The 13,135-nt window shown below is 39.3% G+C and overlaps 1 protein-coding gene across 1 annotated transcript in view; it reads left to right on the forward strand.

The window, feature by feature from the left end:
* Nucleotides 1–528: 528 nt before the first annotated feature.
* LOC124620290 (ARL14 effector protein-like) overlaps nucleotides 529–13,135 on the forward strand; it is a 158,764-nt gene continuing 146,157 nt past the window's right edge. The window contains exon 1 of the mRNA XM_047146961.1: nucleotides 529–1,243. Within this exon, the coding sequence (XP_047002917.1) occupies nucleotides 529–1,243 (715 nt within the window). The remainder of the gene's footprint in view (nucleotides 1,244–13,135) is intronic.

The following is a 13,135-nucleotide window of genomic DNA, read 5'->3' on the forward strand; positions in this document are numbered from 1 at the left end:
TGCAAACCCCGGTCAAATAACTCGACTCAAAGTATACTTCAAAATTTGTCGTGACACAACGCGACAAATTTTGACCAATATTAAGACTGCAATGATTTCCTTGCAGTTGAAGATATGGACTTGAACTTTTGGCCAAGCTTCATGCTTGTGCTAGACATAATGCAGCCGGATTTGCAATGATCCAGGCCATATGGTCGCCCTGCAGTATCTCTTCAAATTAGGCAGTGTCAGCACAAACGGTAAAATTTACCAAAGTTTCAAGCCAATTACTAAAAAATAGTTGGCCTGAATCTGCTTGTGAATAGTATCACCTAAAAGAGAAACTCTTGCTCTACAAGACTGACATTTGTTTTTTTTGCAACGCGACCATTAAGTACTCATTAACTCACATCAAAGTTGTTATATTTTGTATGCGCGATGCACTAATTTTTCTTCATTTCTAGGAATTTGAATCTTAATAGTCGCTTAGAATTACTGATATAATTGGATATTTCATTCGTGTTTTATTCAGTGATTGGCCAGTGAGAGATGTCAGAAGTTAATGAAGAAGAAGAATCGTTGGCCCCCTGTTCAATTGGAAAAGATGCTGCTGCATCGAAGTGCCATGTTATCTTCTATGCTAAGAAGACTGGATTCAAAGCGTTTAGTGATTTCACAGAATGTGACCAGAAATTGCTTGTTTCGCGTTCAGAAGCCAAACTTGACGAAAATTCCATCATTTGCTTCCACCATGAAGCCCTCTTCCTACATGAATATCAAGCGATGCAAAAGAAATGTTGCAATCCATTCAAGAAGAGGAATCACAATGTAAAAGCTGGACTTAGACTGCTTGATAATGAAACAGCTGCCAAACTTTGCCTGTTAAAGAAAAAAGAAGTGATTGATATAAAACCTGGTCAGAAGCTTTGCCCTCGCTGCATGTCGGCACTGAACCAAAAGCTAGAAGATTCATCATCACTATCAACCCAATCTGAACAAGATTTCACAACGGATGAAACTGAACCAGCCATCAACAAAAGTTTATCATTTATTGGTGCTTCACCATTGAAAAGAAGACAACTAAGTAAAAGAGATAAGCAAAGCTATGCAAAAAGAAAGATCTTGGATGCACAAAGTTTAATTGGGAATCAAATTGCTGCTGCTGTAGGAATCAATTACGATGAACAGCCAAGTTCAAGTAAAAGTCGCCCATGCAATAATTGTGCAGATCTTGATAATCTTATAGAAGAGTTGAAAGAAAAATGTAAAGTGTCAAATCGTAGGACAAAAGTTCAAATATTGACCTTGGTTCCAAGAAGCTGGACAATTAAAGATACGACAACAGCATTTAATGTATCAGAAAGAATGGTAAAGCAAGCGAGAAAACTGAAGAATGAGCAAGGTGTTCTAGCTTTTCCAGCAAATCGGCAAGGAAGGAAGCTTTCAGATGAAGTTGTTCAGAAAGTACATGACTTTTTTCAAGATGACGAATTCAGCAGACTTTGTCCAGGGAAGAAAGACTGTGTGCCTGTGAGAATTTCAGGAACAAAGGTGTACAAGCAAAAGCGGTTGTTGCTTTGCAATTTGAAGGAAATGTACGTGTCTTATCAGAAGCAAAATGGACCAGAAATTGGCTTCTCAAAGTTTTGCGAGCTTAGACCAAAATGGTGTGTTACAGTTGGCTCTGCTGGAATGCACTCAGTTTGTGTCTGTACAATACACCAAAATGTCAAGCTTATGCTCACTGGTGCATCAATCAATGAAGACTACAAGGAAATTCTTAGCAAAGCTGTTTGCAGCTTGGAAAACAAGGATTGTATGCTTCATCGTTGTGAAAACTGCCCTGGTCCAGAAGGTGTAGAAGCAGTTATTGCAACATATTTTGAAGATAATGACCCTGAAGAACTGATTGAGTACAAACAATGGATTCATACCGACAGGGATACTTTAGAAACAAAGCAGCTTTCAACAGAAGAGTATGTTGAAGATATTGCAGCAAAAATTTGGAACCTGTCTTGTCATCACTACATTGCCAAGCATCAAAGCCAGCACCTGAAAGCTCTCAAAACTGATTTGAAAGAAGGCGAATTCATAATACTAATGGATTTTGCTGAAAACTATTCATTTATTGTTCAAGATGCAGTGCAAGGCTTTCACTGGGAAAACAGTCAAGCAACAGTTCATCCATTTGTAGTCTACTACTGTGAAAACGAAGAGGTGCAATGTGTGAATCTTTGTGTTATTAGTGACTGCCTTCGACACGATACGATTACTGTCCATGTTTACATTGGAAAAGTAATCAATTACCTGAAGATGCAATTTTCCAAAATAAGCCACATCCACTACTTCAGTGATGGTTCAGCTGCACAATATAAGAATTTCAAGAATTTTCTCAACTTATGCTATCACAAAGAAGATTTTGAAATAACAGCAGAATGGAATTTCTTTGGAACAAGCCATGGAAAGTCGCCTTGTGATGGCATTGGAGGCACAACAAAACGGTTGGCAGCAAGAGCAAGTTTGCAACGTCCATATGAAAACCAGATTCTAACACCCAAAGATCTTTTCAACTTCTGCAATGATAATATCAATGGAATCAAATTCTTTCTCATCAGCAAAGAGGAAGTTGAAGAAGAAAAAGCTTCTCAAGAAGAAAGATTCCTGCAAGGGCACACTCTAGCTGGCACAAGAGAAAACCACCATTTTTTGCCCATTGATATGACGACAATTAAGGTCAGTAGAGTTTCTAATGATGCGACATCTTTTTTGGCCAAAATTAGTGCTGCTGAAGTAGTAGTTCAAGTCATGGATCTTCAGCCTGGGCAGTATGTTGCTTGCATTTATGAAAAGAAATGGTGGATTGGAAACATCGTTGAAATCTCAGTCGAACAGAAAGATGCTTTCATAAGCTTTATGCATCCTCATGGTCCTGCAAGTTCATTTTATTGGCCCTTAAGACGTGATACTTGCTGGATTCCAGAACAACTTATCATTGGTGTTATTCCAGCTCCATCAGTGACATCATCTGGTCGGCAATACAGTTTTCCTGAAAGCATTCTCTTGCAAATCAACGATGCTTCCAGAATGATGAAGTAACTGAGGAAGACAGGCTTGGGAACCTGCATAAAGAAACCCACAATCAGGCTTGGGATCCTGTGGTAAAGACACCCTGTAATCAGGCTTGGGAACCTGCAGTAAAGATACCCACCCGTGGCTGTTACTGCATGGCTATCGGGCGTGGCCCCTATGGCGATGGGGATGCTGGTTTTATTGTGATAACCAGTAATGGCTCAGCCATCATGGACCAACGCAGGGCACTGCGCACACAAAATATAAGATACTTTGACCTGAGTAAATAAGCACTTAATGGAAGCGTTGCAAAAGAAAAATATATCCATCTCGTAGAGCAAGAGTTTCTCTTTCAGATGATACTATTCACAATTAAATCCAGGCTGACTATTTTGTAGTAATGGGCTTTGAACTTTGGTAAATAAAGCCATTTGCGCTGACACTGCCAAATTTGAAGAGATTTTGCAAGGCGACTATAAAGCCTGGGTAGTTGGAAATCCAGCTGTATTATGTCCAGCACAAAGATAAGACTTGGTAAAAAGTTCAAGTCCATATCTTTATCTGCAAGGAAATTATTGCAGTCTGAATATTGGTCAAAATTTGTCGCATTAAGTCACGACAGAATTAGGGGTACACTTTGAGTCGACTTGTTTGACCGGATTTTGCATCAGTAATCTTATAATTAATTTCGTTTGAATCAGCACAAAAAACTGTACAGGGTCTCATCTTACTAACCATTCTTATGAATTGGTTTCAATTTTATGAGACCCCAAAAATGGCATTTTGTCTGATGTCGCGCGCATGCGAACTTACTACCCTTCAGACAAGGGGGTGTAGATCAGCAAGTATTGCAGCTAGAGGCTTGAAATCTTGAGAAACTTAATTTAGCACTTGACTAGTGCTACAGATAAAATTTGAAGAAAATTGGAGACATGATGGTGGGAAGGTTTAGACCACTTGGCATGGAATGACCCAATACCATTCATTTGAATGAGGTTGTTTCAGTGATTTCTGAGGTCAGAGAGAGAGGTGTAATCGAAGAAGAACGCAGACAGTAGTTTGAGAGCTTCAAAAACACCCTGCTAGAAATGTTATGATTAAAAGTTTGGATGCCTTTTGGCAGGTTATTCTCGTAGATATGAGGGAATATCCACATACCATTAATGGATTCAAATATACAATAACGGTCATTGACATATACTCTGAATTCTTCTGGGCATTACCTGTTGCAATAAAAACAAGGAGGGAACTTGTATGGGTGTTTGAACGTTTGTTGCAGACAGAGACGAATCGATGTCTGGATAACCTTCAAACCAATCACCAAGGTGAGTCTTACGATTGGTATTTCAAGATCATGATGCGGCCCCTACTCAACATTTACCTACTCAGTGGCGAGTATTGTGGAACATATGAACAGAACAATACGAGGACAAATGTGGATGTGTTTTAGTCTTTGCAGCTCATACAAGTGGACAGATATCCTCCCATAAATAACTGCATGGTAACAAAATATAAGTGATACCAAATGAAGTTTGTGATAATGACTCATGGCTATAGTGAACTACTGTATTAAAATGTTGGATCCACGTAAAATGGATTTAGTGTGGGTGATTTGGTATGTATCTCAAAACACAAGACAGCTTTTGAGAAGCCGATCGTGTCAGATGTTTATGGTTTCCAAAGCGTGTAGAACAAAGCCCAGAATTTGTATCTTAAGAGACAGCAATGGTACTGAAATTGAAGGATTCTTTTACACAGAGAAAATGCAGAAGAACTCAGAACCACACATGTTTCTCATACAATGTGTTATAAGACATCAAGACATACAGCACCAGTTAAATGGTTTGGTTTTCTTCTAACATAAAATAGCTCAATTGACACTGACTATTTGCTGCATAATAAAGTGCTCAGAGCACAATCAGGACAGTAGCATAGCATGCTGTGAGTGTCTGACAGGAATTTACTGTCTCAACTTTGGGCGAATATGCAAAGCTGTACATGGACACAGACATGGAGTTGCTCATGCATCTTGCTCATGGATCTTTTTGAAAAATTCCAGACTGTATGACTGAGCACATGCAAACTCCATCCTGGCTTTCGTTACAGAGCACTGGGGCTGTCTTGGAATACAATTCTCAAGAAAATTAGGACATGCATTTTATCTTTGAGTGGGGGATCGATGATGGACTTAGCCTTTGTGTCCACAGGCATGCCAAGGTAAATAAACCACAGGTGGGCTAAATGTACAACTCATACATTAAGTCTATCATCTACTTGTACATGAATAACTTATACAGACACAGCATGCTACAATTGCTGCTGATTGGTTGGTTTCAGTGGATGCACAAAGAAGATCTCAATGGATTAGGTGATATATTTTAAAACTGTGAAAATGCCGATGATATTGATGTAGGGTATGTTACGGAGGCAGACCTCACATATCCCATTAGTATGCATAATGCACATGTTGGTTTACCAATATGTCCAGAGCGACTGGTTAAGAGAGGCACAGGTTTCATTCCTAAGCAGATGACAATGCTGGGGGATAGGCAGAGGTAAGTTATTCACTGCCTTGACCTCCAGCAATGCCTTCGGTGAGGGATGTTTCTGGCTGGAGCTAGGCATGTTTCTGGTTGAAGGAGTTTACTGAGTTAAATACCACACAGAGGGCTTCTGCAAAGTGTGATTCTGAAAAAGATTTTTAAAAAGTAATCAACATTGCAATTTTCAGCAAAACAATGAAGAATTTAGGAAATCACCATGATACTCTTATTAGAACTGCACGGCGAGGGCATTATGGCGTAAGGCAATGCATCGCCACACCAAATTTCAAACAGGTCACCATATTCAATAAGAACTTCATTGCTGTGTGGATGGAAAAGGCTGCAGTATACATCACAAAACCTATCTATGTGGGGATGTGCATACTACACATATCAATATTCTACATGTACTGTTTCCATAATGTCTTCACGAAGACTCATCACAATAGTCCGAAATTACCATATATGGAAGAACTGGGATCCACATGAAGTAATTGGATTCCATAGCAATGAATTTGACATGTCCTCATACATGGCCACTAATCCTATGGCCACTAATCCTTATGGTATTGTACCATGGAGCCAACAGCCTTGCTGCAGTGGTAACACTGGTTCCCATCAGATCACTGAACTTTAGCACTGTCAGGCTTCACTAGCACTTGGATGGGTGACTGTCTGGTCTGCTGCGCACTGTTGGCAAGCAGGGTGGTCTCAGGCGATACGAGGCAAATTGAGGAGCTACTTGATAGAGAAGTAGAAGCTCCAGCCACCAAAACTGACAACAGCTGGGTGAGCCGTGTGCTGCCCACACACCTCTCCATATCATCATCCAGTGATTCCTATAGGCTGAGTATGACACAGAGGTCGGTCAATACCATTAGGGTCTTCTGTGACCTGTTAGGACAGAGTTCAATAGAACGAAAAGGTTACAAGTCTAATGAAAGACGAGGTGAATGGATTGTCAATTGTGTAGCAAAAATGTGTGCATATTGCACATTGGGAGGTGGTACCCAGAGGTGGGCTATAGTTGTATATCAGGGTACATCGAGGTCCCTAATGGCTGACGATTAGTTACTGTGTCTGTATGGGGTTGTTTGTTGTGCTCCTCCACAACCTTGAGAGCATGAGTTGTATATTGTGTTGCAATCTAAATTTGGCCTGTCACCTCATGATGATAAGCAGGTGAGGATGGGATTGAAACCACCTGTACTTACACTGTTCACTCCCTGACAGGGCTGGAGAGAACGTTAGGGAGTCAATCAGTGTCTCTAAGATGAATGAATGTGTGTGGAATAGTATGACTGGCTAATCAAGCTGTAAGTAATAGTAGATGGCATACCATGAGTGCTGTAATGTAAATAGTGTTTTCATGCACACCACACCCTGTAAACACATTTTTTTGTGTGCACCATGTGTTTCACACTTTGCCTGCACACCATGTGTGCCTTGTAAATAGTTTTGGTGTGTGTATAGAGAAAAATGATAGAATTCTTAAAAAAGGAAAAAGTTTATGAAAAAATGAATTGCAACATATTTGATTTTCATAAACTTCCTGACAGCATGTAATATAAAATTTTGTACAATTACACATGTAAGTAGTCTAGTTTTTGTATTTCACCTGTTATCAGCCATCCAAGTCTGATTGTGGTTTTACTATTATTTATTCCCAATCCCATACAAATTGTAGAAATTTCAGATACATCCAGTACTACTGTTGTCATATTGTCCATGGATATCAAAACTGCCATGTCACTCAAAATTGCTTGGACTGCAGGCTATGGTAATTATTAGTATTATTAGTATTGTATTAGATTAAGGAAAAAAAGGTATCTCTCATAGACTGTACTATCTAATTTTAAAATATGAAAGATTCTGTTTTCTTAAAGAATGAAACTGTGATTCTTTCGCAAACATCAAACATGGATCTGTTTCCTAAAAAACTAAATTGTATCGCATGAAACAAATTCTATCTATAAACTGTATCTCAGAAACCAGTGTGTAGAAGGAAGCAAATAGCACCACTGATCACTAACATGCATCTTTGTCAGCCTCTAAAAGAAAGGAACTGTATCTCAAGACCCTCAACTGTATCTCAAGAAACAAATTGTATCTGTATGAATTGAATGAACAAGAAAACTCGTTACCTTACTTCTTTGTTGTAGTTATTTACAGAAAACCTACTCCATTTTTATACGTAAAGGATATGTGACATGTGACACAAATTTTGAACATGAGTCCTATTAAGGAGGTGAAGCTTATGTCGCATAGGACTATGAGAATCATATTGCACATGTTTCGCTGAGGAAGCATGTAGCATGTGACTGTGTCCACTTCCAAAGACATGAAGCAAATATGTCTAAAATTAAATCTCTCAAGCTTTAGGAGATCCACAGATATGATATATGGATAAAGTTACATACTGGAAAAGTGTGAAAGAAAATATGGTACATACAGATTATATGGTAAAAATTCATTTCTTTCTCATCTGCTTAAAAATTATTTTACATTTTCATTAGCAGAAATGACACCATTTTCTCACAACTTCTCCTTCTTGAGTCGATGGAGAGCAGAATTCCAGGTCTTGGATAGGAGCCAACTTGAAGATTCGATGCATACATGTGACCTCCTCACCTTTGATGTAGATGAGGGTATCCGATTGATCAAATAGTCAAAGCAATATCATTAAATCTTTGTAGGCTATATCAGGATCATACCAATGAATTTCGTTGTAAAAATGTGTTAGCCACTTTGAATTCCTACATCCACTTCACACTCTTCCATGTTTTAAAACATTTCACATCCTTGAAAGGCCCCAGTGATGCACTGTATGGTGAGAATGTCTCTGATACACTAGCATCTTCTGTGTGCACTACGAATGCACCGTCTTTAAGTATGGACTATCCGTGCTCTTCATCACAGAAATTCTGGAAGTCCGCAGTCATGTTGACACCTTGATATACCATTGTAAAAAGCTTCAGATATTGCACAGCACTTGTTTATTTATACAGTTCATTGCACAACACCACTGAGCGGGAAATTGTTAATCACATGGTCATGTAATGCTAGAGTGTACCCTGCAGTGTTCAGGGAAATTTGCCAAAGATTCAAATTCAATTCTCACTTCTATGGGCCCTGATTTAATTACCTAATTCTGTTTTGAGCAATCTATTGCAGCTAGCTCCTAGAATTTCGTGGGCTGAATAGACATCCTTCGTCCTCACAGTAAGAAGCATAGAATTGTTCATACGTGTCAAATGCTAGACTGTATACATTCTCATTCTGCTGCAGCTGTAAATTATCATATGGGCAGAACCCGGAGTTCAGGTAGACTCAGGCATTAGTTAACACATAGTCATCAAATCTGATGGGATCATTTGCTACAATTCCTCTTCTTTTGGTATGGAACGCAAGTATGATGAATCTAGGCGCCTCCAGTTCAGCTTTTAATAGCCCATGTTTGTATGCTTGCAGTTCGAGAAATGGGTATTTAAAAAGCTCCCATTAATGGAAATATGATGGTAGAAATATACTCACACTAAGAACTTCTAAAATCTTCGAACGCTGCTCATACAATAAATTTCTTTATGTGTACAGAATGGAACATATTATACATTATATACCATACATACACACACACACACACACACACACACACACACACACACACACACACAAACACAAACACACTTTGTGAGTGCTGTGAACCTCAAGACCACCAGCACCTACTCAATTGCAGGAAACTACCAGACCCTGTTTCCGTGGACGATCTGGTTGTCGCCAATGATAGGGCAGTCCGAGCAGTGGAATTCTGGGCAGTATATGTGCATATTTATATTACATGTCGGCTTTGTACACATCGTTGCTTTCTGACCAATGGCATGCTAGTTGAACGTCGCCACTGCTGCTTCCGGTTTCCCAGCAAGGTGGTGTCTTTGTTCTCACCGAGAGATTGGAGGCGGGTCCACTGCAAGTCCTGACTGGTTAAAGATCACGACTGGTCTCTGAACATTCTCGGTCATTGGTGATTCCACTTTAGATTTACTTTCCACAAAAGTCGACAAGCTGATGTCCACAATATGCTTTTCCAGACAGTCCCATGTCAGGACTCGTGTTGGGAGGTATGTAGCGTTGGTAGGGCTCTCGGTAATTTTATACCCAGTTCCCACTGAAGGGAACAATCCGTAACTGTGTGATTCGGTCTGTTGTTGAGACAGAAGTTTGTTGCAATGTTACACTCAACACGGATTGTACTGACAGCAATTATATCTACCTACCAGTGATCTGATTTCTAAAATTTATTACAATCCTTCGTCAAAACCTGTCCTTTTGTGAAATCCTGTAGTCGTCCTACTTAACCTTTTTGGTTAAGTCAGTCGTTGCAGTCACTGTCTTTATTTCAGATTTAGGTGCACTGATGTTTGCACATAGTGTAACCCTACCACTACTGTTGTAATTTATTATGCTTTTACCGAAATAACAGAAAACACGGTCTCTATGTTGCCACATACACTATACCCCAACAGAACATGTAGTCCTGTCTTGGGTAAAGCCACGTATAACCCTCTTACTACAATTCAATTTAGTTTCCAAATAAAGTACTCTTTGGGGGGATTGTCCTATTTATAGGGAAAGCTAATCAATAGAGTTACCTTTTTACAGGATTTGACCGTGTGTTGTATCTAAGGGATAATTAAATCAGACTATTTAATTCTTTCCTTAGATCTTACCCAGAGGTTAGAAAGAAACGCAGTATGAATAGTATTACATTGAAACTAGGACAACTCAGTTCCTATGTCATTTAGTGGTTTAAAATATATATTAACGGTCGCCAGCCTATCCGGGTAATGAAACAGTGAAATATTGGAGAAGCAGAAGTATGAATTTTGCCTTCTTTGTTCCTACTGTTTAAGTTGTTTCTTCAAATAAATATTACTCCACGTAAACAGTGTTGGACTACACCTTTATACATTACGTTTTAAAAGAGAGAAATACCGGTAGATAACTTCAAAGAAACTAAAGAAATTTGGGCAGGGAGGAACCTTTAGAGAAACGCTTCACAAACTTAAATACTAAAACACTTAGTTACTAAAGCACACCCTTTTTCTACTGAACATTTCATTTCAAGAAAAACTCTTTCTTACTGGAATTTCTTTTCAAAAGCTATTACTCTTTGAACTAATTCTGTACAGTCAGTTAACAGACTGTAGCAGCTTGGCTACATTCTGATTGAATTTTTTTGGCGTTAGCAAATTTTTACTATAACACTTTGCAGTAATTAAGAGAACACAAAAATAATTTAAATGATGCCTCTGTACATTAACTTTGCGCTTCATAAGTCTGTAAAACAGGGTACTCGGATTAATCAAACGGCATGAAGGGACCCTATGTAGGTGTATGATTAGGATGAAATAACAGGGTGAACCAGTTTCTTTAAAGCTCAAAAATTGTTATTAAAACTCAGCTTAAATTAATGGTTCGCGAGGGACAGAAAAAATAGTATACAAAATTCTTATCTGGTAGCTGTAGCCTTGGGTGTGGTTAACAATACGACCCCTACACTACCCACAGTACGGACAGCAAGTAACTTACTATACGGGCTCAGTTTCCCTTCATGGCGTCGTTCAATTTTACATACAGCAGCCCAATAACTCGCAAGTATGCCGTTGGCCGTTTGCAGTCTTCATCCGAGGAAATTTTGTGCAAATTTGCTGGCAAAGCTTCTCCTTCTCCGCAAAGGTGTTCCGTCAATCACTGCTGCCTACAGACTCTGTGACTTACTTCCCGCGCTTGCTCTAGGTAGCGCGCCATTTCGCCCTTGTCACCTTTCTCACTCCCCAGAGCCACTTTCGTTTCAAACAGAAGCACACTGGCTTTTACATAACACCTTCTTCTCACATCCTTCTTTAGGATGACCGTTTCCTAAATTGTCAAATTTACATCAACAAGAACAATTTATACCCACATATATTTTAAAATACAAGATGCCGTCCTAAAATTATTTAACGTAATAAACAACTTACATAGTATTTTACATACATTACTCCCATTCACTGCAGAGAACGTCAGACTCCAGTGTAGCACACTTTACTTCTACAGGAAGTATAGTACCAATATGCAAAAATTTTAAAACAAAAATCTATAAAAATTTAAATGCATCATATACAAATAATGTTATAGTAGGGCATTTCCTTTTCCGGACTGTTTCTAAATTTCATTTAAATCATCAATTTAGTATGCACCAGGTTCTATTCCCAAAATTACTTTTCGTCCATTAATTTGCAAATGAAGTTTATCGTTAGCCTCCGTGACATTCGGAATACTGTTGTACGTCTCCAGTCCAATCAAGTCAATACTCCATTTTCCAATGTTTAAATCAATCGGTGAGAAGTAAGTTGCTTGTAATACTGGTCAAGGTATTCGACATTGCATCTGAACATCAGCTGATAAGTGGGTGGTTAATGCACCTCCTTGCATGCCCGTTTTCATAAAAGTGAGGAGGAATTTGATTCATAGATGTCTACACAGGTAAGCATTAAACTCTTGATAGCGATGAAAATTGTGCAACACACGTCTTCTGTTGGTAAAGCGTCGTTGTAACTCTTCTTGTGGTTTCAGGTCTCGAAACGCGTCGAAATTGTAGACGTTATTTGTATTTTTCTTAACATTCGCCAACCAGTGGTTTACAGATCTTCTAGCAACCTCTAAATTCACAATTACAATTTCTCTGGACTTCCACATAGCCTTCGGTAATGTATCCCCCATAAACACGCCACGAAATCTTGGAATGCTTATTTTCCCCCAACAAACATGAACAGATCTGTATTTGTAAGCAGCATATCCGGTAGGGTAGCTAAGGGGCTTTTTTTAAATTTGTGCCTTTATGCCAATACGTCTCGTCGCCTCTCTAGCTGCTGCTGTGATTTCTGTGCGTTCTTGGGTGTTATGGCAATAGCCGCAGCACCAACAGCCAGAGAACTCATCGCTAAGAGACTAGCAAGAGCAGGAATTAGGAAGGGGGTACTTCCACCCAATCTATGGGGCATTGGGAGAACTCGGGCTCCTTTAACAAATTTGTATCCTTCAAGGCGCTTTTAGTTGCATACATCGATGTCAGGATATAGCTTTTAAGCACCCCTTCTTCTTCTTCTTCTTCTTCTTCGATGTTGTCATGTTGTCTTCTTCTGCTTCTTCGTTGTTTTCTTCTTCTCCTTCTTCGTTGTTGTCTTCTTCTTCTTCTTCTTCTCCTTGTACTTCCCCTTCTCCTTCTCCTTCTTCGGTGTACGGCGTGCAACGTTCATAACTTGCTCGCAATTCACACCCATGTCCTATTTAATTCCATCGCGCATGGTAGGATCAACTACAAATGCTCAACGGGAAATGCTGCAATGCGCTACCACATTCCAGTATCTTTTCTTCAATCCTTTGCTTTATCAGCTAAAAGTCGATCTGCATCGTGACGTCCTGGGAGATCTTTAGGTTTTGCGTATTTAATGCCGTGTTCCAAAAACACCTCGTCAAGAAGCTAAACCCCTTTATCACCACGA

This window comes from Schistocerca americana, chromosome 6 (genome assembly GCF_021461395.2).
Source record: "Schistocerca americana isolate TAMUIC-IGC-003095 chromosome 6, iqSchAmer2.1, whole genome shotgun sequence".
Taxonomy (NCBI): domain Eukaryota; kingdom Metazoa; phylum Arthropoda; class Insecta; order Orthoptera; family Acrididae; genus Schistocerca; species Schistocerca americana.